A 27,680-nucleotide genomic window follows, 5' to 3' on the forward strand; every position below is an offset into this window, starting at 1 on the left:
CTTGTTTGCAGATTAATGTCCTGAATGGAGGATTGTTAAGGTGCTCTTTGTCGCAGACCTCACATTGTGCCCCAGCCCTCACCTGAGACTAATGCTCCAAAGACCCTAAAACCACACCGGGCTGAGCATCTAAAAAAAAAAAAAAGAAAAGTTTATTTCACAAGAGATATTCTTACATACTGTAAATATTTAGTAATAAACAAGTAAGCCAACCCATTGGGGGGGATCATGGGTACTGCAACACAGTTTGTGTTTCTCCACAATGTCACATTTAGCCTCTAATATTCTCTGGGAGAATGAATATATTTGTTGACTAACAGCATGGATAAAACTCTTAAATATTCAGAATTTTTAATCTGGTTTAACATTTCCACCCGTTTTATGCAAATTACAGTCTATTAGCATAATCTCATTTGAGAATACATCCTTTTAAAGTAAAAGATTATAACCTATTTTTTTAAACACATATAAATCAAATGTTATATTGAAATGGTAATGTTTTAAAGTCTGTGTGCTCTGCAGAAAAGAAGTGCATTTACATATATACTTTTTTTTTGCATTAGTGGCTCAACACTACATGAAAAGATACAAAACAAAGCTAAAACCTCCATGAGGGAAAACATCCAACAGCTTAAGTGTCTTGGCAAACATGAAACATCCGTTTAAAGAGCTACAATAAACAACTGCAAATATTCTCTTTGTGTTATTTTGCTCAACATATATGCACACATTTAATTTCTATCCAGTTTCTTCTACTCTTCTGATACCACTGCTGTTGTTGACAAGATTAAATCAATATTCCTGGTGAGAAGAGGAAAAGGTAGGACATTACCTCCAGGCATTTAAGTGGAAACAGGGCCTGTAAAAGCTTCAGCGAGATATTGAGGTGGATAAAGATGTAAGAAAGGGCCATTATGCTGCTGAGGTGGGGGGACTCTATCTCTCTCCGTTCCCTCCTCCTTCCCTCTTTACGTCTGCCTTGAACTTGTAAGGAGTTCAGCAGGTCTGAGCCTACAGTCCAGACAGGCCTCTGGAATGTGAGTGCGGCCACTCAAGCCCATCTGACCTGCCACCATACCAGCTCCATTTCACCGGGCTAACTTACCTATTCATTTACAATGGGACTTCAACTTTATCTCCCCTTGTAACACAACATTAACTGCCAAAGAGCTGGAAATGCATTATCAGCCCGCCCCAAAGCTTGGATTGCTTCCCTCATAAATAAGATCATTATACGAGTGGTAATCCCATTAAATAGATCATTTTGCAAATATCTAAATCCAATTAATAAAGTGTTTTCAGAGGGGGTGCAGCAAACACTGCCTTTTAGAGAGCTGACATGCTGTGACTCCAGTTCTTTGTTCCTCCCTCCCTTAGTAGCAAGGGTGATATTAATAAATACAACCCCAAGCCTGAATCACTCTTCAAAAAAAAAAAAAAAAAAAAAACGGGATTCAGTTTTGTGCTTGTTCTGGCAGAATAAAAATTAAGTGAAACATCTATGTTTATCAAATGAAAAGATTTAATTATTAAAAGCACATTTTGATATGGATCCCAAGAATTTTCTGACAAAAATAACTTATTTTCTTTACCTTTCACTCTGCCATGTATCGCACTTGCTTGCATAATGTGCTTATAGGATGTCCTTACGCTGTAATCCCATAAAAATCCCTAGCTGGACTGGGCAACATGAGCTAAACGCTTTCAAATGAATGCCAGATGGTTTAACAAATTAACCATTTATTGAATTAATCCAAACTAGTTTCCTAAATCATTACCATAACTCATCAGTGGAAGTGCCCTCCATGTGCCCTTTAACCCTTGGACTTGTGCTCCTGCGTTGACCATTTTGGCATGTCACATTCCCTGCGACCCAGAATATTAGAAAGACAGAAAACTGCTTCACTAATTAATTGCCCTTTGCATAAACTAACCATCTGTGTGCAAAAGAGGCATTATAATCCTAAAGTAGATGCCCCTCAAGTGCTTGTGTTTGTTCCACTGAACTAATAAAGTGCATAATCGGATAAAGGATGATATCCTAAGCTTTGATTGTGCCTGAAGTGGTTGTTTTACCTTTGTGGAAAGTGCGTCTGGCATGGTAAGAATGTTTTCGTATCTTTTCATGGTTTTTAATTGCCAGCTGAAGCTGTTAGGAAAACACTGCTGTGGTTAAATGAATTAGAAAACAGTGCCCCTGGGTAATGTTAACACGTTGCACTTTCTCTTCCGAAGTGTATGGAAGGCAGCTGCCAGTGAATGATCTACGGTATGTGTCATTTATATGGCTGTTTATGGTACAAAGTGAAAGAGACCACAGTTCTAATTATGGTTTTGAATGCGTCTTTCACTATCTAGATTATTCCTTTGTCTTGGCAGGGTTTGTTTAATAATTCTGGGATGAATTTCAGGCACACTGACGACAGATCCTATGGCATTTCACCACAATCAAGGAATTGTAAAACCAAACATATGTCTGTGCATATGATACTGTGAGCGTGAAAAGCTTTTTCAAAACCCTGGGAAGCTCCATGTGTTCAGATCTGGGAGGAAGCCGCTTTTAGCGCTGAAGCAGACCACAACTCTGCATCCTAATGACAGCATCATTAGAAGTATCATAGCAGTAATTATTCTCTTCATCTGAGGGCGAGGGGCTGGTTGAAAAAGGCAGGCAGAGGCTGAGTCCAGTCTCCCCTCCTTCCAGTCTGCTTTCGCCTGGCTAATCTGTCTTTTTCTAATGAAGAGAATGAAAGCGAGAACAGTGGAAAGAAAGAGATGTCAAGATTGAGGTCGGCCGCCCCCCTCGCAGGGTCAAACTCGAGGGGTTAATACCTGGTGTCCGACACTGCACATAAACTCCGCTGAGCTCATCACACTAATTAAACAGACACACATCCTCTCTGAGCTCCGATGGCCAATCGCTGCCAGCTAAAAAAGCAGTCCATTCATGGAGGTTGGCAGGGTGTGCATGTGGGGTGGGCTCGGGAAATGCTACCTGCCCTTCCTCAGTTTGATTAATGTGAAGAACAATGGTGCTCTTGTGGCCCGCCAGCCTCACTCCACTTGGTTCTGGTTCACCGCTCGAGGAGAGGGGACTGCATGTTCCAAACTCGTACCCCCAGACGAACCACCACCTAGCCTAACAACGTCTCGACGACGGCTGTCTCCCCAGCACCCATCTCCTCGTCCACAGGCTAGTCACGTCAAATACAGCCGCAAGAATACAGGAAAGTACTTCAGAATATCTGTCATGATAATAATGCAAACAAAACATATCCTCATTGACTTTGGAACAATGTTTGAGTTGTTAGCGTGGGAATCTATCTAAGATTATTGTTTTCTCAAGAGATTACTTATGAAATGGTGATTTAGACTCACGCTGACAACTCAAGCATGTGTCTGTTTATCTCGAAGAAACTGCTACTTACTAAAACTTCCTTTTGTGCCATCAGATTTTCTGACCACAGCTGAGTCACGATTGTGTTAAAGCAGTCAGACTGGAACAAAACGGACAATTGTTTATATGGAAATGTCGTGGATTATTACTGTAATGTCTCATTTGTTGACTTACCACAGACATAACAACCCTCCAGTGGATTTATCACTTGCAAGTCAAGGGAAGTCTACGATGTATCAAACTGTCTGTTCTGGATACCTGATCTAAGTTTTATCAAATGTACCCGACCATCTCTCTTTCTTGCTATTGGGAGTAAGAGTAACGGACAGCCAGCGATTACATTCAAGGGATAAAGACATCAACATCATCCCTCTGAGGGAGTGACAGCATAATGTTACGTGTGTCAAAACTCGGGCAACATAATTAATTGCAGCACTCCCTGGACTCACAAAGGCTTGCAAGGCTTTACCAATACTTCGCCAATACTCGCTGCTCTTGCTATATCAAAACAAGGAGACAAATTGAGCCACCTGCATGTCTCAAAACTTGACAACTCATCTCACTTGCAAATTGCAGGCATTTTACTCGCCTACAAAGAAGTCCGCAGACGCTAGCAAGCTTCTTCCTCAGCCAAGGCTTGATAGGTACTCATGCAGCTACGTGACACTCTGAAAACAGTGGAGACATGTCATAATATTGGAGGCTGGAAAAAGAACATGCAAAGTCCTAATGATGATAGTCCATATGGCCAAGAGCACAGTGTTGGTCACACACTCTGAGATGTTTGGAGAAGTGCTTTGCAGTGAAATAACTCAAGTCTGGCATGTTTGTTTTCTGTAAAATAAGGTTCATATACGATTGATTAAAAAAAAAAAAAAAAAAAGTTAAACTTCATAGGCTGGTGGTGAGCATGTGCATACACAGTCTGAAGAATCTTATTCATACGTTGAAAAAGTTGCGTAGACAAGGATTTTGGTGCAAAATGTAAAGCAGCATTAGAGGTGGGAATCTTTGGCACCTAACGCTTCGATTCCATTAATTCAGAGGGCTGCGATGCAAACTGCCGCGTGTAATCATAATCTCAAGAATTAGGTTTTTAATTTCAGATTATTTATCTGGATCATCACAAAATGTTTTAAGAGAATAGCAATGTATCTCATAATTAGAGATGCACCACACAATTGACCAAGAACAGGAATCAGACAGTTTTCAGCATGACCAGCCAATCATTGTCAGATATATCCGATTCTGGGCCACATTCACACACTTGTTGCCCGCCTCCCGACAGCCTGAAAAAAAAGGGAGCACACAAGTTTGTTTTGTTTTTGTTGTCTTTTAAATGCATTTCTGTTTCTCCCTAAAGCACTTTGAAATGACTTGTGTCTGATGGTGCTACATAAATAAACGTGCCCTGCCTTCGACATTTCAGTAACGGGACATGATATATGGTCAGTGTTTCATTATGAACATATAAGCTGAATTTACACTGAAAAAGGATACAAAAATGTGTATGCTGTGAATCATAGTTATTAGACAAGAAAGAAACCTGGAATTGGTAGGACTTTTTAAAAAATCCCAAATCAGGTTCAGCCAAAAAAATTGCAGTCGTGTGTGTATCGCTACTAAGGACTGATTTTCCCTCACCCCATATAGATTACTGAGACATGCTGAAACATGTGCCAGTGACAGTTATTCATACGTCTTTTTCATACATAACTCCTATGTGAATAATTCATTGGGAATACATGTTAAAGGAGGTGAAACTACTGTATGTCTGTTCACATAGTAAACGGTTTATAACCAAGAATTGTGCTGATGGGACTGTAGATGACACTTACTGTGCATCCAAAAAAGAGAAAAAGAGACAGAGAGGGAATAAGGCAAGAGAAAGATATTTCAATTCATTTCATTAAAACTTATTACTTTGTATTTTATGGTATTGTAATCCTCTCTATGAGCAATTTTGTAATAGCATAAACCATTATTTATCGCAGATTAATTAGATTAAAGACCTTTTAAATCTCGTCTGGTGCAGAACGCCCATGGAGCTTCTCTTTCACAGTGAAGAAACGCCAATAGATCTTTCCTGCCGATCACTTTTTGTAGATTAGAGGATTGTTATTAATTGGTCATTTGGCTAATTGTTCTTTTTCTTAATTAGTCACCGCAGAGGAATAACAGGCTTTGTTCTGTGACCCTCATTTGCAGTAATGTGCTTGTCACATTAGTAAGGATTCACACACCAGCCAGGATCTAAATTATTGGGCAGAAATACATTATGTGTGTGATTACAGTACATGTGAGTTGGAGAATTACAAAATGAAGATACAAATCATTAATCATACCAGTGACCCATAGCATAAATCTTATCACGCACTGGCTAATGCAAAATGAAGGAAGCAAAGTATAGAAATTACGATTAATCTTCAGTATGTAGTGGGAGGATGTCATGTAATCATAATATAATTGCACCTTATATTTTTTAGTTTTGTCCCAACACTGTCAATACCAGTCAAAACTGAGAAAGTACACATATTATAGTAGATCTAATATGAGAAATGTGAACACATGTGGAGCCCTTTATATACTTGAAAAGCTGCTTAGTGGCGAAAGAAGCCTAAAATCTCAACTTATAGACCGAGTGTGCAAACTACAGACTTCCACCAACCAAGCGGCTGACATCTGGCTTAGTCCTCCGGTGACTTACATATGAAGATAAAATTTAATCATATAGCTCTTTTAGACTCTCCTGAGGTAATTTAATTTTTTACCTTTCTTGCTCTTCACCAATCTGTCAGGGTGGAAGACTTTAGTACGTCTTTCTAATTTGATTTCCTGTTACTGAAAATTTGAATACACCCAAGCCCATGCTGTAATTCTTTATAGAATCATGTGTTTCACAAAGTGGTGAACCTCGCCCCATCCCTGCTTGTGAATGCCTGAGCTTTTAACTGACACCTGTTACCAATGAACCTGTTTACCTGTGGAATGTGGAATCTAAATCTAAGGTGTTTTTGAACTTTTTTTGCTGCCCCTGTCCCGACTTGTTTGAAATGTGTTGCTGGCAATTACAGCTGCAAGACATCAAATATATCATCTTTGCCCTGTTTTTAGTTGAGCATATGTCGAATAGAATTAGAAAATAATCATTTTCGGTTTAATTCATGTTTTACACAGCGTCCCAACTTCTTGGGAATCAGGGTTATACAAAGTGGTTTAGTGCAGTTCAATCAAACAAAGCCCTGTTATATATATTTTTGGTTTTCCATTTCAAATTTCAAAAAATTAAATCAGTTGTTTATTGTAAAAATACTGAGATGACATGTGACTGCTGACGTCCAACTAAACTGACAGTGGTGGCAGGCAAAACTAATGTTAATTCTCTGAAATGTCTAACTCAGCCCAAAAACAACAATTGGACTGAATCCTGATTCACCAACGTAACAGGTTAATACTTTCTATTAGTGCAGTGTGCAGTGATGTCACATCCTGCTGGCCTTGCTTCCTACTGTAAACTGTCCATTGCCATCATCTGTAAGATGACCACAGAGTGCAGCTCAACAAGGAGCTCTGTATGAGAGACCATGAAGCCAGACACTCAAAGACATTGGCAGACTTTGCTGAGCTCAGCCCAATATACAACACGCTCCCCTCAAACCTGGGCTTGTTTAGCTGCTGGCATCCAAAGGCGTCAGTCAGATGTATGCCAGCTGAGCTGAATTGTGCCCACAGAGTACACACTGCAGCATCACTACAAGCACCCATGCCCTCACCTTGTCTACCTTGGCACTTTTTGAGTTTGATGGAAAAAATGGCCCATTGCAAACGACAAGTCAAGTGCCAGACAGCATATTTATACATCTTAATTAGCAATAATGAAGCCCAGTACCTGCCAGCGATCTGATGCCAGTGGTTACTGTGTCGTGTTGACTAGCCAGTATGTCTGTTGTTTGCCTGCTACTTACATGAGAATCGCACAAAAAAAATAGGAGAAAGGATCCTGCGTTTTGACTAAAGCCATTGGATCTGATAACAGACGTGATGATGATGGTTCTTCAAATGCCGGCAACACTTAAGAGCGAAAATATTTAGTCTGAATGAGCTTGTTACGTCACTTAACGATAACTCAGCTTATATCTACGGAAAGGTAAAACCTGCAGGCTGCAGCACGCCTCAGATTTACAGAAGATTATGAATGAGGAGATAATTATTAGTTGCTCCCACAGTTTGTCATGTCACAGATCATGCACTTTAAAGGACCTGTCAGGACATGGTGAATGACGAGAGTAGATTCTCATGATGTTTTTGTTTAAAGTCCCAGCGATTTGAGGCCGTGTTTGGATGCAAACATGTTTAGATCTGTCATCAGCGATAACTTTGGGCCCTGCACAGTGAGACATTCTTTATGAAGGTAATGGAAACAAGTTGCATGGATTTTTTACCGTGAAATAGGCTACAGCCATCCTCCTGACGTCTGGATTTATGGCCTGGTAATTCCCCTCTGGAGTAATTTGGCTGGTACATCTGCAGCTTAGCAGCATTCCAGCAGAGCTCTCCTGTGCTGTGAAGTCAGGAGATGACTGATTGATTGATTGTATTACTCTAGTTTTAGCATGGCTTTACAGAGCTATTGCAATGAAGTTCTAATGTGATCTATCCACTGCAAACTACAACTGTGCTTGACGTTAGCAGTGAGCGGCCTGCCTGCTGCTGGGTTATCCTGCTGTGATGATCACAAATCATATTTAAAAAGTGAACTGAACATCAGACAGTAACCCACAGCAATAACAATACACACACTGATTGATGTATTTTTAGATTTGGTACAATTGTAACCTCCTTCCGCTGAAAAAAATAGAGAGAGTAGGGCAAATACGAATCCTGATCCATTATCAACACAGTGTCTGACATGGTGGTGTAATAGCACTATTCTCCTTAATCATAATTATATGTTATTCTTTATTATTGGTAATGCCAAAATAAGACAAACAGTTACGGTTTCACAATGTTTTCACAGTCACGATCTCCTCTTCAGCTTCTTTGTGGTGTCAATTACAGTCTAAAAAATGACTGAATGTGAAGCTGTGGACTGCTGACAGCTCGAGTTTCCCAGCTTTTAGGTGATAAGTCTCAGGCACGTGCGGCTCAGACAGTGATAATGAGGCCAAACTCACCAGCCTCCTGAAGAAACACTGTGGTCCTATGAGCTTGAACAATTCCCCCAGAACAGCCAGGCCTGCAGGAAGCACAACATATCCAAGTCTCAAGGAAGGTCTAAAACACAAGTTGTAATCTGACTTGAGTTTATAAGAAATCTTTCATGTTAGGTGTATGTGTTTAATTCACTAAAACTAAAAATAATGAGTGTTATTTACTACTGTTAAAGTTACTGGTAGTCCACTCTTTTGATCAAAGGTATGCTACGACTTCTTTTCAATAAAACAGTGAGATAACATGAGGCAATTGGCATTTAACTTTAACACATCTGTTCAATAACATCAACACAGAGCAAGAGACAGAAAATATATAGTTTGTACATATTATGTGCATTTGCCAATTGTTCCCTTTGTTAATTTCCCATTGTTTTAATGTTACAATGAATAATGTTTCCTGCAATGATTTAATATACTACACTATCGTTTCTTGTTTTCTCAAGATTTCAAATTAATCATATCGTCATCTCGGGAAAACAAACTTTCAATATCTCGAGAAATCCATCCCGTTATCTCGGGAAAACGGAGGAAATAAAATGTATGAATGCATGGCCTTTTGTTAATGTGACTATTAGTTATTCAGTTTATGATAAACACTGAGTGATCATCTGACCTTCAAGCAATAACACATGTGGATAATATGGACAATAGCGACAAATATGCCTGTTAATACAAAAACATCGTATCGTCTAAAGACTCGAAGTCAACGCTCCTATAGTTTGTATAAACAAAAAAAAGTGACACCAGAATTAGAGAACATTTATATAATATATAATATTATATAAATATATAATGTATGAATTCATTGATTGTAACTGACTGTACTCGACTGTACATCCTTTTTGTAGCTACACAAGTCCTAGTCAACATTCTTCTCCCTTTTTTGCTGTTCTGTGTTGACAGATCCCCTCTTTCCTCTAGTTGTCATCTGGCTTTGTTCACCTGATACCAGACGCGTGGCAGCTATCAGAGGAAGACAATACCATCAATACAATGCACAACGCGGAGATCTGCGGCACCTTTGACACCTGATTTATCTCAAGCACCTATTGAGATGAGTTAACTATCCAACAAAGAGTCCTGCATTGGAGGAGTGGGTGGGGTGTGATACTCTGGGGAGTGTGAGGGGTTAACCTTGACATCTGGCCCCCGATCATCCAACAAGTTCAGGCCAGCTGCCCAAATAGGTCTGCTTTTTCCCCTAAAAACACCTCATCCATCTGCTGAATTTCTCCTCATATAAGTTTCTCCATGATTGCCTGAGGCACGTCTATTCACAGACGCGTGCGGGGTGACACTGATCCCTGCTATGACGCCCATCCATATTTAAAGGGAGTGCAGGTGACCTGTGGGTGGCCCTTGTCTGGCACGCTTGGGCTCTCCTGCACCCGCAGAATCTTACATAACACGTTTGTCGGATATTTCCTCAAATTACAGCAATATGATATAATGCACAATGAACTGAGGGGCTTTAATCTAGGAGGCACTCAGATGACACGTGCCACCGCCGCACAAAAGCTGGTTTCTGTGAAATCCAATCTGTTGATGAATGTGTAAGGATGACAATGAGTATGCCAATTAGCTTATGAATACAACAGGTGACACCTACATAAAGCCCAATTACACACTTATTTGTGTTCAGTGTCTCCCAGGCAGACTGTAAGTTAACACAGGAAGATAAAAAATTAATCATGACGCATGCTGCCAACTCTATCGCCAGGCAGGATCATCTTGAAATTAACTTTAGAAGCATGGCCAGATCTAAATGTGACTGCCTCTTAAATGTAGCCCTAGCAAACTTTAATTACTCAATCCGCACAGGTGGTTCTATCACCATTTCAGCCACCTGTAGCATTCATAGATTGTTTCATTATTGAAGTTGTGTTTACTCTGTATTTTCTTGGTGTCCGTGGTTACCACTGCTTTGCTTCTTGTCATTGTCCGATGTGACGTGGTGCTGTGGTGTGCAGTGGCAGCTGCCGCGGTGTTGAGGTGCGCCTCTTCAGGGACTACCAGACTGAAGCAACTGGGGAGAGGTCGTGCTTTAACCTGCTATGCGGCGGGCTGACAGGGAAGCACGCCGACCCACAAAGGCATCGGCGGGTAAACAAGACAAGTGTTTCTTGTCCCAAAAGGTTTCACACAGTCCTGTCGCACACATAGGCAAATTAGAGTGGAGTTTTAACAAGCAATCTCGCTACTCAGTTGTCAAACGATGCCACTTCTCGCTTTTCGCTAGGAAGGCATGGGAATTTCTCCAGGACAAAAGGAAGAGTCGCTCTGAGCAAGAGGGAAAACAAAAGCTTGACACAAATCAGCACAATTCAAAACGCTAATCGTGGTTTAACTGCTCATGAGATCAGAGTTAATTGAGAGGGGCTTTTAATTGATCCATAGGAATGTCCGTTGGACAGGTGTCGAACCAAAGAACAGCTGCATAGCAATCCACTGTATGGAAGATTTACATCACATTTACACACCTAGCGTTGGATTAAGCAGATCTGCTGCATATTGTGAGGTGACTTTGTGGTGAAAATATCATCTTTTTGCTTAAAAAAAACAAACAAAAAAAACAAAGAAAAACAAACTGTAAAAAGCAGATTTCATTTAGAGTGAGTTTATTGAAAAGGACAATACAATCTTCTTGTGCCTTTCAAACTACATCCAGTAGAAGATTAGATTTGATTATGATGCTGATGATGATGATGGACAAATCTAAAGGCTAATGTTCGAACCTGTATGAGAATGTGTGAATATGAAGAAATGCATCACCAAACTGAATTAGTGCTTGTGTTGGCACTCAACATGTAGTCACCATTAACAGCATTATCCTGCTATCATTACACATACATCTTCGAGACCCTGTTAAAAAAAACCCATACATTCTTGTCCCCAAACATCCAGGTATGAAAGTCTTGCATATTGTCTATTAGGTGTAAAATATTACACAAAAACAACTTGTCTGCCTTCTTCGAGGAAAGGACGTTTGCTAATCAACTTACACTCTGTACAATTCTGAGTTTAATACATTACAATGAGGTTGTGTGATGAGAGTCGATGGATGGATTTATGTTTTTTTCTGGATCTGGAAAATGCCATATAATTTGGCAATAATATAAAGTGTTGCATTATTAAAACATGTGATTGACATGCAGAAATGACAAGAATCTGAACAAATCCATTGTTACATTACAAGGCATGTTTTCTCCAGAAGTAGACCAACATGTATGTTAGTATCAAAATGTCATTTTAGATATCTGCCATGTTGGGGCACCAAACTCAACTCACATTGTGTTCAATTGTGTTTGCCTCTGTACACCAGCCTCCATACAATTCTGTAAACTCAATGAAGCTTTGCTAACTGGCGAGATCTTTTATAAACAGTCATCATTTCCTTCAAAGTGTGTGCCACATTACAAGCACCGTCAGGGGATTTAGCGAGAGCTTAAGTCTTAGTGTCTGGCAGCTGTATGTGGCCTATGGCAAGCAGCATCACATTATCAGAAGACTTTAACGACTGCCAGAGGAGGATTGTTGCGATCCGACTCAAGCTTTATGTCACCTTCATGGAATGGTTCGATGCATGCTCCATCAACATTGGGAGAAAAAGATAAAAATTACTGTATGTTTGCGCTATTTTTCGGAAACGGGCGGACATTCACCTACAACAATTAGATTACATTTTAATGCATGTGCAAAACAACCACATAGACTGAAATTATGACACAGGCCATGGCCAAATTTTGTAAGAAATTTTGCCTCAAAGCGTTTTGTGTGCTTTGCATAGTCAAGCACTGGCATTAATTGGATGACAAATATTATGCAAAGTGGCAAGGCAGAAGTGTAATAATGATGCAGGGCTATTTTGCAATGTACCCCTTTACACTGCGGTGCGAGAAAATGATTTGAAAATGCTTTTCATTTAGATTTGTGTTTTAGGTTGACATCTAGCAAAGCACCGAATTATATCAAAACATAAAGCAAATGTAGCAATCAAGCTAAAAGGAAAAATGACAGGCAAAATTAATTAATTTGAACTACTCACCCCTCATTTTTCATTTGAACTAAATAACCTCAGGGTCCAAATGAATACAACATTTGTTTAAAGACCTTATCTTTTGTTATTTCAGGATTCAGGCAAAGCAATTGGGCTTTAGGGCACATCCTAGACCTAAGTGTCTGGTTAACAGTGTATGAGTATTACTCTATGATGCACAATATGAGCGACACTGAAACACCACTGCCACAAATCCATTTGCTCTGCTAAAAAAAGAAAAAATAACTATAGCTCCAAAAAGGTCTGAGAGAAAAAAGCTATTAAAAAGCATGATTAAAACACAGTTTGCTAATGTCAGTTACACGCAAATGAAAAATGGGTGGTGAATACTTTCCTTCACTTTTACAATTTTAACCCCACTTTTTGGATTCCTTCAAATTGAACTCAGATTTTGATTGAATTTCAGACAGAATAAATCCCAAGGAATCACACTTTCAAACATTTTACAGCGCAACAGGTGCAAAAAGTCAAAGGAGGTGAAGTCATATTACAAAGTGACTATACGGTATGTACAATGGAAGTATTAAGAGCTCTTCAAGGTCCTTGATCAAGTGGCTAACTACCAATACAGCCTAGTCAAAGTTGGTAAAGCCTGTAACATGAGGGGAAAAGGGAAAGAAGGAAGGCCATCAGTGAGAAGCTTTTCAGCAGTGGAAAACAGATTCTTATCCACACATCTCCTTAATAAGCATCACATAATACTCATTATTATTATTATTATTATTATTATGTACCAATTCCAACATTTTTGGCTTTTCAAAAAGTACTCAAATCAGATAACCTTTCTCCGATACAAAGTAATTTACCAGACATCTGAATCACATCATCGCACATCCATGATGAAGATGTCTGAGTTTTGTCAGACCAATAGAGAGAAGAACCCAGATGAAATGATCTCTTTGGATACACCAAATACTTTAAAGGCATGAAAGGTTCAATGGCCTTGTTAGTGTACTGTGTATTACTATACATTTCAGGATTATGTGTTTCAAAGCCAACCAGAATACATTCAGTAACAACAGATTTTGACCTCAAGTTCACAAAGAGAACACATACTTTCCAATGAAATAACTACTTTTTAACAGCAGCAGAAATAACCAGCACATGACAAAGTGTGTGTCTGAGTGGTACAACATTCATGAAAAATGAAAAAAATGTACAAGTGTTTTTGACTGTTGACATTCCATACATACAGTGTAGCACATTGTCTGAGTTGTGGTTTGGTATCATACAGTGTAAAGGTCAAATATTTTGAACAAAATAATTACAAAAGAAGATATAAATACCAGCAAAATGATGAGGTGGATCATCATTTGATAAAAGAGGTTTGACATATCATTTAAAATGGTGTGCAACCTTGAGTAAACTATGATAATGAAAAGCATGTTTAACACTGTACATTAAGGAATAAACAATTAAAAATGTAAACCTAAACATCAGCTAGTGATTATACTATTGTTGATCATCTACCACAAGCACTGGTACGGAAACTTAACCTCTCTGTGAAAATAAAAATTGAAGTAGTCATTCGTACCAGCAGTGCAATCTAACAGCTGCCCCAAACCTCACTCTGAATTTGTTCAGTAGAAAGTGATAAATTAAAGTGAATCAAGCACTGCTTAACAGTGAAACAACATATGTTGTTATGACATTAGCATCACAGACTGAGGCGACAAATGAGATGACATAAAACTGTGAAATGAGGACAGTTAGCTTCTGACACAGGCTGTCAAACTGTTTGATTTGTGACCTGACGACACTTGGCTGTTTACCTTGAACAAGTACAAAATGGCTCTCATTAGTACTCAGTGAACTGGTAAGACACTTATATCTTATATGAATGTGAGAATTAAGACTGTTTTGATTATACAAAAATTAAAAAAGCTGAAATATACTGAGGCACAGATCATAATTAATTTGTGTCTAGCATTTCATTAAAGGTAAACAGATTTTAATGCTAATGGAAATTACAAACTGCATTACTTTAATACATGAATACTTAATCAAATGCGCCCATATTTTTGGGATTTGTTGTCATTGTACAGTGTTAATAAAGAGAAGAGATGGTAGAAGACAGGGTATTGGGATACTGTATCGTTTTTTTACCATAAAGTATCGCAGAAATACATTAAAATAGTGTTCATATGTAAATGTGCTAAGAAGCATTTATAAATACAGATTATTAAGAATTTGTCCACATGTGCAGCTAGGTACCAATAATGCAATCATCTGCAAAAATTGTATTTGAAAGAGATGAAGGCTGGGCAATCCGCCGAGAAACAAAAATCTCCAAGCTCTTCCAGTGAATCAAATCAAAGCTGTGATTATAATGTAAACAAGAACCAGCAGAAATACAAAGCAAGATACTCAAGTTATGATTATTGCACTTAGTAAGTAAAATGATCACCTTTAGAGAATGACCATGGGCCCCTTGGCCCAGGAAAACTAATTGATAGTCATCACAAATAAAATGAAGAATGAGACATCAGTAACTGATGACAGGAATGTACCATTGTTTTGTTTTTTTTGACTCCATGAGCTCAAAAGAAACCAGATTTCCAGATACTGTCCAGCAACTCCTTACTGTAACTCTCCTCCAGTCTTTTAAAGTATACTCATGAATCACTCATTCTTTTTAGGTAGAAGAGTGACAAGGAGCTCCGAACAAAGGCGAAATGTGTTTCGTACTTTAGGTGGCAATTGTAGTGCAAACCCTGTAACTACATTTTCATCTTATCAACCACGTGACAATCCTTCAGCCAGCAGCTCACATCTGCCACTACAGAATCTGGTAAACTTGAATTTAGCTGCATATGTGCCTTAAGAGCTTCTGGGAGGATGATGGAACCTGTGTGTGCAAAAGACTTCTGTAGATTCACAAGTTCATACAATGTAGCTAAACCTTAATTTGTCAAGTATGACTGAAGTATGGATTGGATTTTAATTGAATCGACTGATTAATTCTTAGTATACCATTTAAGTGCCTTGAAATGCACAAAGTATTAATTTCATTATTCATTTTAAAAAAAAAAACTGAACTTCTGGCATGCCAAACAAAGAGGGCAAAACACCTGTATGAACTAAAATAAGAAAAACGTTGAAAAATGTCTGTCAAAACTACATCCACTGAATACAAATATTCTTAAGCAAATACACAACTAAAACATAAATTTGGCTTTGATCAATCCCATTTGTTCCTGCTCATTTTACCACATGATACTGATACATGTGCTACGGCTAAACTTTCATTAGTAACTTCTCATCCTGTGTCTACTCTTTCTACTTTTTACTGAGTTTACCCGCCTTCTTTTTTGGCTCATAGGGCGTCCGCAGAATGCTTGGCGTCTCCTCCATGACGCGCACGAGCAGGTTATCGATGTAGTCTTCCAGCTCCCTGATGTGGGCGTCTTTCTTTTTCACCACTTCTTTCTGTTTGATGAGTTCCTGCACAACTTCCTCAAAGGACAAGCTGCTATAAGCAGCCACGCTTTCCTGTGTCTGAAAATGGAAAACAAGAAAAAGCTCAATTTAATCCCAGGAGATTCTGAGGTGACACGCTCCATAATCACCATATTTTGCATGGTTATTTTTTCTTTTTGTGAAAGTAGACTCAAATGGGTGAATGATCTATGAAATGTCAGCATCTGACAACAAAGGCAAGAACAAAGATACCCTTTAAGTTCAATCACAATGCGACAGAGAAAATAGACTAATTAGATGTGTTGGCCTAACGTGACATTAAGTGTCATGTGTTTATCGCTTCTTCTCTGCTGCTAATAAAGGCTAATTGAGAGTTGTTACGATGATCCTTCTCACGGGATTTAGTACTGACATGTCAATGAAGTCTATAGCAGATGTTGTGATCTAGTACAGTGTAACAGTGTTTATAACAAATCAGGAGCATTTTAATAGGCTCTAATAGGACTTAACTTTGACACTTCAGCGAGCAGCTGAAATCTCGGGAAATGTGTTTTTTCTTTCTCTTTAGTTTAAAGTATCTAAAAGCACGATCTTTCTAAATAGACAAGATTCAAAAAAACATTCTAACAAGCATGTCAGAACTAAATAAAAGATTTCCTACAGAAGAGGGGGAAATGCCAAGCTGCATATTTCAACAATTAAAGGTCAGGCTAATACATACCAAAATAAGGATGCAACCGAAACCAAGTATTGCTCTTTGTGGACAACCTGCTTGGACAGAGGAGTGAGGTACGGTATGTGCAGATCATATTGCGCGGGTAGAAGAGGAGCTGTAATCGTTTTTAATGAGGGACCACTTTATCGCTTCAGTGCTGGGCATCCTCCCCCGAACGGATAGAGCAGCAAAGCCTTCACCCTGTTTAAAATACCACACTTATCAGCTTCCACTCCCATGCACCATTCAAACCTCGACTGCTGAGGAAAGACAATGCAGAAAGACCTGGAGCGGGACTGCTTACCAGGTATCTTATCGCGTCTAACAGCGTAGAGGCTACTGTGGGGCGACACAAACCAAAATGAAATATTTGCCACTGAGATTAAATGTCCAATATAAGGAGGGTTTTGAGAACAGAGCTCAGTAACCTATTCCTAACACACGATAGAAAGAAAAAAAAAGGCATCTCACTGTAAGACACTGCACTTAAGCCATCTGAGGGGGAATAAGAGAACTGACTGCCATATGGAAGGGGATGTTGGTTTCAGATACAAGCATGTGCTCCCTTCCTCTCTTTCACACACACGTGTGTACACACACACGCGCACGCACACATGCACACGCACACACACATAGCATAATAATCAGGAGCTTTAGTGGCTGGTGACAAAGGCCTGGAAATGACCATGAATTGGCAAAGTAATGATGACCATTTTTCTGCGATCAGTAGTGAGGAGAAGATAAGGCGCACACTTGGCATTCTCCAGTTGTGTCATTACAGTTTCTAATGAGCTCAGCTTTGAGAATCTAAAAGCTCAGTCCTTTGAAATCTCTCACTGCCCTTCCTCCCTCCTTCCCCCCCTGTGTGTGGTTAATTAGGGCCTTGAAGCGGAGGAAATGGGAGCTGCCATGTCTGCGAGGCACTGCGGCATGCACAGGGGCACATGTGTGGATACCGACAGCCCTCAACACCCACAAAGAAAGGTGAGGAAAGCCATTATCAGCATTCCCCTTCTCATTTAGGCAGCACTTTAGCTACTGCTCCCACTGCTCCCTCATAAATACCATTTTTGCTGTGTAATAGTTGGCAAAAGAAGTTAAACTAAACATAAACTATGAAGGCTTAAAACATCATGCACAAATAAAGGAATAATCACCAAAAAAAAAACAGTTGACATCTCTGTGCCTTTTCTCAGCAAAGCCCTCCAATTACAGAATCAGTGCAACACACCACTAAAATTGACCTTAGAGCCCAAAATTTCACACCGCTTCAAATTATGACCAGATCTGACATGATGACTGATGTGTGCAGCTGCTAATTAGTTGAATGGCACATATGAATCTTCTGTAACCTCAGAGATCACTGTCACCAGCTGCTGTGACAAATGAAAGTTGGGAGTTTCTCAATTAAAATTCTGCATGACACCATGCAGGAAGTAATGACACAGTTGCAACTGCTGGGGTCATTTCTCATCTTTTTCATCTCAATCATTGTCACGTACACCTGACAATGTGCAACAGTATCACCTGATAAGTCATTTGCATTTTCTAAAAGGGATGTGCTGTCTTTCTTACACTTTTCTTGCCATTGATGTCCTTCTTCTTCTTCTGGCCAAAGGAGATGTCTTCGTTTCTTGATGACTTTTTATCACTGCGAGGCAATCAAAGAAAAAGTCAGTAAAAGCATGAAGCAAGGCATTATTACCATTCTACTACAATAGAGGCTGCCTCTGAGGGGCTAATAAAGCACATTTGGATATTTAAGGTGACTGACAGTTTATTGAGGAGTAAATTATGGCCTGTTTTTGCTGCAGCAGCAAATGAATTCATCGACAAATAACGTACAACATAACATCTCTTCGTATTCCACCACCACATTATAAATGACCACTGAGCTGCTGTATGACAAAGGCAGCAGTAAAGATGATGGACTAGTGCCTTCAGAGATAAGTGGTTAATTGGGTGGTCTATCTCTGCAGAGGATCTCATTACTATAGCTCAGAGGGCTCTGTTATCAAGCCCAGGCTCTCTAAAGAGCCACTAATGACACCTTCCACTGTGATAAACCAGAATTTAGCCACAGTGCTCACCAACTCTTTATGTAACACGGAAAATAGATGGAACAGGCTCGGTGGAAAGGTTTGAGCAACAATACTTGACAACAGAATGAGAGACAAGGGGGTCTATGAGATTGTAGATTTCAATCAGCGAGGTATTCGAAACTTCATGGGAATGTTGTAACCAATATCCTGTAGTAGAGCAGCTGTGCCAATGGGCAGCAAGATCACGTTTTGGGATTATTATGAGATGGTTTGAGGAAGATGATGAAAACATAGTGATATTCTAAAAATATATAAGTACTGCTGCTATACAGGTGCTGGATGCAGATTTCAGCCACCAGCAACTCCTGTGTTCTAGAAAGTAAAATGACTGTTTTTGTCAAAGGAGTCTGGTGGCTTTGAGCAGAGCACAAAGGGGTTAGGGTAAGGGTCATTTCTTAAATTATTATAATTTTTTTAAAGGTCAATTTTAGATATCTAAAAAGGTCACACTCTGCAGGGATCTTTTTAATAATGTGAGACACTTAGTAACAATCACAGCCCATTACTTGCAAAAACAAGCACTTTTGGTGGACTTACTTTGACCAGCACATTTACTCCAAAGAACTAAACTGTAGCTATTTCAGCCCGTTTAGTGTCTGCTGGCTGAAGAGATCTGTCGGACCAATTCCAAGACAATTTTTGTACCCATTAGTCATTTACATGCCAAAATATGTAAAAATAGGGCCCAGGTTTAAATACTCTGGAACCACCCTTCAAGGCAAGGAAGAAATAGATATCTTAGCAGGATTTTTTAGGATTATGTGTGTTAGATTATGTCTTCGGCAAACCATAACTCTGCTGTATTTTCTCTAAAAAATGTTGGCTGATGCAAGATGTATAAAGGCAACTTTAGATATTTGTGAGCATTTTTGTATGTTTATGTTGACCAGACTGAGGGACATTTACAGAAGTTGTTCCCCCAGAGGGAAGTATTCTGTATTTGCTATAAAGAGCACTCTAGACGTACGAGGGATAAATGAGGAATTGGGACTTTTGGCTATTTTGGTAGCATCATTTGAGTTATATTTGCTGTCTGAGAACTGACATATTTGAGAACAACTTAAAATCAAATTAAGGGGTGAATGGATTATGGCACTGTAGGCTGACTATAAAATAAGTTGGAGTCAGTCATACATTTTAAGGGATTGAATGTTTTGTATTTGTGGTCCTTTATTTCCTGCAAATTTCTGCATCCTCTAAGATTGATATTTGTATTTTATGACAGATTTTAGAGGCTTTCATTTTGATGAAAAGAGGCCACAGAAGCTTTCACAACAGGGTCTACCTGGTTTTGTAGCTGGAGCTGAATGGGTTAGTATCTGCTTGCGAGTCTCCACTAAAGGGGTTTGGGGAACGCAGGTCTCCAGAGCTGCCCGAACGCCCTCCATTGCTGGTCTTGCGGCCTTCCTTCTTTCCCGTCACACGTTCCAGTAGGCTGACCTTCTCCTTTTTCTCTTTCCTCTCTGCCCGGTCCCACAGCTGCCCGTGCTCCCCCTCAAATGGGTTGCGGTTGCGTGGGAGCGTGGCATACTTCTGTGGCAGGGTGTCACTGATATCAGTGAAAGGGTCACTGTGTGCCTCACTGTCCTGGTAGCCTGGCACCTCGCTCTGGGAACGCCTGTGAGGACCTGCACTCCCAAGAGGAGAAACCAAAAGCAGTACATCAACTTGTGACATAGTTATTAATAAAGAAATATCCATGCAAAACCACAATCACACAACAAATAACCCAAATACCCCAAAATCTATGTGATTGCTTTGTTTTTATTTGTGTGATTATCAGATGTAATCAGGTTTTTTAATGACCATTCTGATGTCTGATGTGATGACATCAGTGTGGGTGAATCAGGAGCTGATGAATCGTTCAAGCCAATACCACACCACAATGAAAACATTTCACTGGGAGCAGTGAGGACAACTTTGTTTTTCTTCTTCTTCTTCTTTTTTTAAAGTATTTAAACAATCCAAATCTCTGACTGTGTCCCATTTACCTCCAGAACTTGGTTGCCCTCCCCTGCATGCCAATCTGAATGATCACAGATGCTTATAAGATAAAGTCATAATCATCATAATGTGAGTGCCTCAGATAGATGTGCAGTGCAGATTGAGAAGTGAAGACGGAGCATGCTGCAAGTTGACATATGAGCTTACAGATATACTTTTTATGATTATTTCTACATTTAGAGAGAGCTGTAAAATCAGTTAATTCTGATAATCATCTGATTGCTTGCTTGTTTTTTTTTATGCCTTACATTTTACTAGCCAGTTCTGTTGGATCTCTGTACTGTTGCTGTTGTTAAAGCTTCAGTAACTAAAGGACAAAGAGGGCAAATAGTTTCAGGCCAGTCTTATACTGCTTAGCATCAGAGATCAGTGAAGGTCACAGATTGATATGAATGAATTTTATTTTAGTTAATATCCCTTACATCTCTATAGCGCTTTGTCTTTTAGTCAGCCTCTACTGATGGCCAGTAGAAATTGCATCCTGTTTTGAGAGCATGACAGTCACAATTACAGCACATTATAGCACTGCTTTGTAATTTTAGTAGTAGGCTTCTCAGTAGTCTCTCACCAGTCTCGCTTGTTCCACTGCAATGGATCTTTGAAAAAGGAAGACATAAGAAGCTAGCAATGACTTATTATCACGTTAGATTGGTGTGATTTAAAAAACCTTAAAGTCCCTGCAGACTTGTGGCAAGCAGTAATACATGTTACCAAGACATAATAAAAAAAACATAATATTGAAACACACAGTTGCAAAAACTCTGAAAAATTAAAGCTTTTGTCCTCACCAGTCTCTTCTATGGAGTTCATGGAGTCCAGTTTGGGGCGAAAGTGGGTCCCAATGAGATCTGACATGGAATGGGCTGCAGAGAGTTTATGAGTCCCAGCGAGCAGTGGTCTCTTGACCTTTGCTTCAGGCTGGGGTTGCGGTTCTGGGATGAAGATCTGGCGGTTGGGCTCCGAGTCGCACAGGGCAGAGCGAGGCAGGATGGCTGAAGATGTGTCACTGAAGCCGCTGTCATGTTTGCGACCCTTCATTTTGTCCTTCAGCTTGGAAAAAGGCGAGCGGGGCTTTTCCTTCATGGAGAGGTCAAACATGCTGGCTGTCATGTTGTTCCTCATGAACTGGATGCTGACTTGGATGCGGCCTCGTTCTTTTTTCTTCTTCCCCAGCTTGGACTCCAAGGAATACCAGCTAAAATGAGAGTGGAGGAGGCTTAGGCTGAGCAAATTCAATGAGACAATTTATATAAAAAGAACAGGATTTATGAAAATCTGGGGTAATTAGACGTAATTCAACATGACTCAGAAAGACAGGTATACAAAGTCAGAACGTGGTAGAAGTCCTTACACTATCAAACAATATGACAAAAGGAGAAAATAGCATTTTTCTAATGTGCTCTACCTACTTCTTTGTGGACATCACAGAAAAGGCTAATTTGAGCAGACTAATCCAGAGGCTACACATACAGGGGCTTAAATCGTTTGAACTTTTTTTGACACAAGTGAGAATACACTTTATCATTCAGAGGATAAACATTATTCTTTGCAAACAGAACATAAGAAATAGCCTGCTGCTGAATTATATAGACCATTTCAGGCTGCTTTTGGGCTCCCATTTGTTTAACATCTCTGCTTTTTCAACTGGAAGTAATGGGATTTATGCATTCACTCTGAGCGAAATAAAGTGGCATTTGCACAAATCTGGCCTTTGTTCAGAAATGCAACGACGAGCAATTGGGAAATTGCAAAGCCATGTCGCAGGGCAACCCAGCAGTTCATACATGCTAATGAGGCATATCCTCTGTGTTAGGGCTGGTGATAATTTCCTTTAGAAAACTAGCACAAGGATGAAACATCACTGAAAATGTTCCGTCTGCTTTTGACACATTCATCTGGGAAATGTTGTGGGTGTATAACAAACTGCGGTCACATCAATATATTGGTCTTTGCGCTCACCCACATCGATGATGCTACAGTTTGATCAATTTAAACAATTTTCACCTTTATGTATTTTCACTCACACAATTACATATATTTCTTCCTGGGTTTAAATGGAGATCAGCTGAATTCCAGTAGGAAAAATCAGTCATCAGTTCAGTCCATAAAAAGTGTTGGTATTGAGCTTTTGAAAAAGCACAGCTGTTGAACGCTATTCTAAACCACCTAGCTCGTGGCTCAGGAGCCCAGTCATGAAAGGCCTTGTTGGGTCTGATTCCCAGGCTGCGCGCCACGCTTGGTCTGATCAGCAGCCACAGCATGCCGCTGCCGTGGGGCTGGGGCTGCACCTCACGTGTGTCTCAAGGCCAAGATAAACCTCCCTGTGCTTGGAACCACAATCCTCCCACTCGGGCCTGGACCGCTGGGAAACTCCTCACAATCAACAAACACAGGTGTGCGATAATTATGGGCTGCCTACTCAGATATCAAGACGGGCTTTCCTTCCCAATATGTCAGTTCAAAAACACTGTGGATGGGCCACAGTGAACACAGACCCACTGTGGAGTGTGGATATAGTATCGAGGGTCCTGGCGTCATTGTCAAGTATGCCTGCAGTGTGGGATTAGGCCAACAAGCAACATGAGCGTATTCATTACAGACGCTCTGCTGAAAAAGTGCACGGCCTCGAGGTGCAATGCTCAGGCACGTAAAACAAATAAAACCCGTGATTATAACATATTGTGATTCTCCCAACTGATGGGCAAAGAGGAAGTGTGCTAATGTTCAAATGTGCAGTGAGCTAATTAACACCAGATCCAATGTGATTATTCTGTTCCTGTTTGCTTAATGTAGACTTGTGAGGGTCAAAAGTCCCAAGTTCAGCCAAATATAAGACTTCACACTATGATGGTGGTTAGACTGTCAAAATAATCATGCATCAACGTATTTACTTCTATATGAATATGAACCAACAAAAAGTGACAAATACTGGACTGACAGTAAGGAACATCTATAAACCTGTGCCAAATGTTTCGCATTGTTTTAGTGCATATTTTGTTAACAGGGCCTGAGAGTTATTATTTCCATTGTGTGGGTTTTATTTTCTTCATGATTTATTTCTTAAGGAGGTGTACTTTTTAAATTCCAATTCCAGTGTCTGAGTATTAACATGACATAACATTTATCTCAATTATTTCTCAGACAATATTGTCCCCAGTCGCTCGAGGATGTGTCTGGTCTGGTTGTACATGGGCCCAAAAATCTGTCAACTTCACATTTAATTGGTTGCACCGGTCCACATGAAAAAAAAAATAAATACAGTTGCAACAGTTCAAATAATTTCCATTGAGAAATTAAACTAAAATGCATTAGTGGCTACAATAATGTAATTTGTGCTGGTGGACCTAAATTAAAATGTTGTGCACCAGTGCAACCAATGTAAAAAGTTCATCTTTAGTTTATTACAAATCTATTATTATTTATTATAAATTATATATTATTAAATTTATCTTTCCAATCAAACCTTTTATACAATAATTTCACAAAGCGCCACAAACCTCACCCCAAGCATTCAACAGACACAGGGCAAGTAAAACACCCAGACAAGTCATCTGTTAATGAATGGGCTGACTCAGTTGCACAACCCAACATCACACCTATATGCCAGTTAGAGTCTCCACTACACCTGACACGCATTCCTTTTGGGCTGTCTGAGGAAACACCCATTCACACAAAAAATAAAACACAAAGAGTAATTAAACTACACAGGACATGCCATCTCTTTTCACAGCCACTGTACAGGAGTGACTAACAAGACATGTTTGGCCAGCTCCACTAGTTTCAATCTGGCCAATTGGTGCTCACCATGTCAGTGATTAAGCTAAAAATAATCTCTCAACAATGTAGGCTAAGCCTTAAACAACAGAGGGATGATAAAATGTAAAAAACCTACCAATCTGTGGTCAGAAATTGAGAACATTATCTAATCTGTGACAGCTATGTTATAAAACTTAAGAAATAATTTGGTGTTTCTGTTAGACCAGTTAACCTTCTGGACTGTAAACTTTTTTTTTTACTCTCTGCTCTTTAAATTAAAGAAAAGCTACCTAATAAAATGTTTTCTTCTAAAACAGTACATAAAGTGATTTAAAGGACAGTGCAAATGTATTTAAATCATGTGGTGTAAAGGAGCTGGGTCATAAACCCAACTGAGAACAAAGAATATGTAAACACACAAAACACAACACATTGCCATTCAGCCAAATATTGCAATAACACGTGCAGAAATTGTGACTAATAACAACTTATTTAGCCCATGCTGTAATCCACTTATGACTGGAATAGTTCTGCAAATATTTTCCACTTCCTCTCACAAGTTCATTCCTCGACTAACAACACACTGGTGCATGACAGTCAGCTGGAGTTGAAAAGCAGTTGAATGCTATAAAAGAGCTGAACTGCAGCACATGTGATTCTTCACATGTGATGCTCCACATGTGGAAAGTATTATAATAAAAATTCAAAACGTGCCAACTCAATTTAGTGGCATCCAAATACAACAGAGACATCCCAGTGTCCAGATTTCAACTTCTAAGTGTGCCCAAAAATTCTCTAGTACAGATTTGACTGCGGCTTCCTTCATTATTGCAACATTATGCGGGTGTAACATTGTAAACTTAAGCCATTGCAACAACTCCATAGATAACAAAAATGCCATTTTCATCGGCACTAAGAGAGTTTATGCCGCCCTGATGGTCCAAAGGAGGCATACTGCCACATAATAATGGGTACGCAGGTCTTACCTGAAAATAATTTAGCTTTAAGCCTACCACAGCAGAGTTAATAGGCGATAAGTGCTTATCCCTGAAAAATAATTGTAATGCTGGCCAATTACAATGTCAAGTTAATTACTTCCCATGAAATTATATGCGTTGAGGTTAGATCTTGAACTTAACTGTTACAGTATATAGAAACTACAGCTGCAACTAAATATTATTTTCATTGTCAGTTGATCTATTGATTATTTTCTCGATCTATCAATTACATGTTTGGTCGATAAAATGTCTAAAGATGGTCAAAAAAGTCAGTGTTTTATAAACTCCTGAGATTATGCCCTCAAATGTCTTTCTTTGTCCACAACCCAAATCATATTCAGCTCACTGTCAGAGGTGTGAGGAAATAAGAAAATATTCAAATTTTAAAAGATTAGAAATAGTTCAATTCAATAGTTGACAACTAATTGACTTTTTCCTAGTAGGTCTAATACTTACTCAGTTTTCTTCCGCTCCTTGTTATCAAAGATTTCATTTAGATTGATGGACCTCTGACCCAGGAACTTGTCCATCCCAACTAAAGAGCGATGCATCACAATAAGGCATAGTTCGTAGACTTCAGGGTTGCCCTCCAGAAGTAAACCGGGTAATTCAAAGGAGGCTTCTTCTCTCCAGATGGGGTTAAGTGTCTTCTCCGCCACTGATGTTGAGTACTTTTCTTTGCCAAGCTGGATGATAGTGTAGGCATCATTGGTGCCATTTTTGCCCTTGGGCTGTAAACCGGTTGCTTGAAGAACAGTGGCTTGGACATGGGTTGGAAACCACTTTTGAGACTGCTCGCCCAGTGACATCGTCAGCACTGGTTATCAACTGAAAGCCATTCAAAACAAACTAAATGATAATTTATGTGGTTAGTTTTCTGAGTGTGTGTGATGTGCAAAAAGCAACAAACATGATTCACTATAGTTTGTTGTCCATGTCAGTGTGGTTTATGTGCCTACAGTAGCAATCATTACAAGCAATTAAAAGTCTGAAAAACTCAGCAAGCCTCATCTTCTGTCAAATCACAGATGTCCAAGCCACTGGTGAGTCATCTGAAAAAACACAGAAACAGCGTAAGTATCTTTCCCAGAACCAACACATGACTCATGTGGGTACACAGGAAACATTGATATCAAAGTAGCTAATGATTTCAGTCAGCTTTGATGGCAGTGACATGCACCAACGTGTGATTTTGAAGTTATCAGAGGAAATATCAAAATTAGACTGTGCTTCATGATTTTGTACAGTACCTATAAATAAGTCTCCCTCAGCTCTAGTATCAAGTCCCTAATTGATTATCTCCTCCAATGACACATTTTGGTGTCACTGAATCAGTGACTGACTCACTGGGATGGTGGCATGATGATTCCATATATTACTTCCAAGTTAACCATACTGTGATGAAAATGTACCCATTTTTTAAATGAAATGGCCATTGGTGCTGTCTTTTCTGATCTTTTTTTTTTTTTCGCTGCCTGTGAGCATCTCTTGGTGTTATATTTGGATTATCTATAAATAATATGTCTCTGTTGTTCAGCTTGAACACATTTACAAGAAACCCCAGCTGTACAGAACTGACAAACCCACATGAGGTAATTTACCTTTAAGTGAGCATCTTTCCACAGGTTTGTCATAACGACCTGGGCTTTTATTCAATTCACTGCTGAGCTAGACTCGTGTTTTAAAGCATATCAAACATTACGAGGCAACATTAGCTCCTGAGGTTTCGAAGAAGCTTTGCTATTGTTACATTCTGCTCGGCTCCAACACAGCGTTAGCTACATGCGGCTAGCTGCTGAGCTAACAAGCACACAGAGCATCACACACACAGAGAGGTGCTTACCTCGGTGTCATTTTCACAGACACTGGAAGGACATTCAGCACTTCAGCTCAGCAGAGACTGGTTACACAAATACATTCATGCGACGGTTTCTGGGGCAAATGCCGTCAGCTAATGTTGGCTTTTGTAACCGCTGCTGCTGTTGCTATCCATTGCTGCTCACTGCTGTCGGCCAGCG

General features: G+C 39.6%; 1 protein-coding gene across 3 annotated transcripts; it reads right to left on the reverse strand.

Annotated features, from left to right (window-relative positions):
* On the reverse strand, positions 1-27,680 carry LOC119033647 (rab11 family-interacting protein 2). Of its 3 annotated transcripts, none has more exons than XR_005079334.1 (9): positions 27,506-27,680; positions 26,119-26,714; positions 21,697-22,103; positions 20,190-20,532; positions 18,378-18,453; positions 15,971-16,165; positions 8,572-8,633; positions 7,840-7,958; positions 1-129 (listed from the first exon to the last, which is right to left on the reverse strand). XR_005079334.1 is itself a non-coding variant. In XM_037124020.1 (6 exons), exons 2-6 carry the CDS (start codon positions 26,469-26,471, stop codon positions 15,947-15,949), a joined length of 1,398 nt encoding a protein of 465 aa, XP_036979915.1. In that variant the 5' UTR covers positions 26,472-26,714; positions 27,506-27,679; the 3' UTR covers positions 11,212-15,946. The 3 variants fall into 3 exon arrangements, 1 of the variants encoding a protein (XP_036979915.1); XR_005079333.1 differs by lacking the exon at positions 1-129 and adding an exon at positions 4,589-4,686; XM_037124020.1 differs by lacking the exons at positions 1-129; positions 7,840-7,958; positions 8,572-8,633 and having other exon boundaries at positions 11,212-16,165; positions 27,506-27,679.

This window comes from Acanthopagrus latus, chromosome 15, assembly GCF_904848185.1.
Source record: "Acanthopagrus latus isolate v.2019 chromosome 15, fAcaLat1.1, whole genome shotgun sequence".
NCBI classification, from domain to species: Eukaryota; Metazoa; Chordata; class Actinopteri; order Spariformes; family Sparidae; genus Acanthopagrus; species Acanthopagrus latus.

Bases quoted from the DNA above. Each gene is read 5' to 3' on its own strand.
- LOC119033647 (XM_037124020.1), bottom strand. From the start codon at position 26,471: ATGTCACTGGGCGAGCAGTCTCAAAAGTGGTTTCCAACCCATGTCCAA. The intron at 20,533-21,696 runs GTGAGGACAAAA...TTGGGAGTGCAG, and splicing joins GAACTCCATAGAAGAGACTG to GTCCTCACAGGCGTTCCCAG. The intron at 18,454-20,189 runs GTAGACCCTGTT...ATTGCCTCGCAG, and splicing joins AGCTCCAGCTACAAAACCAG to TGATAAAAAGTCATCAAGAA.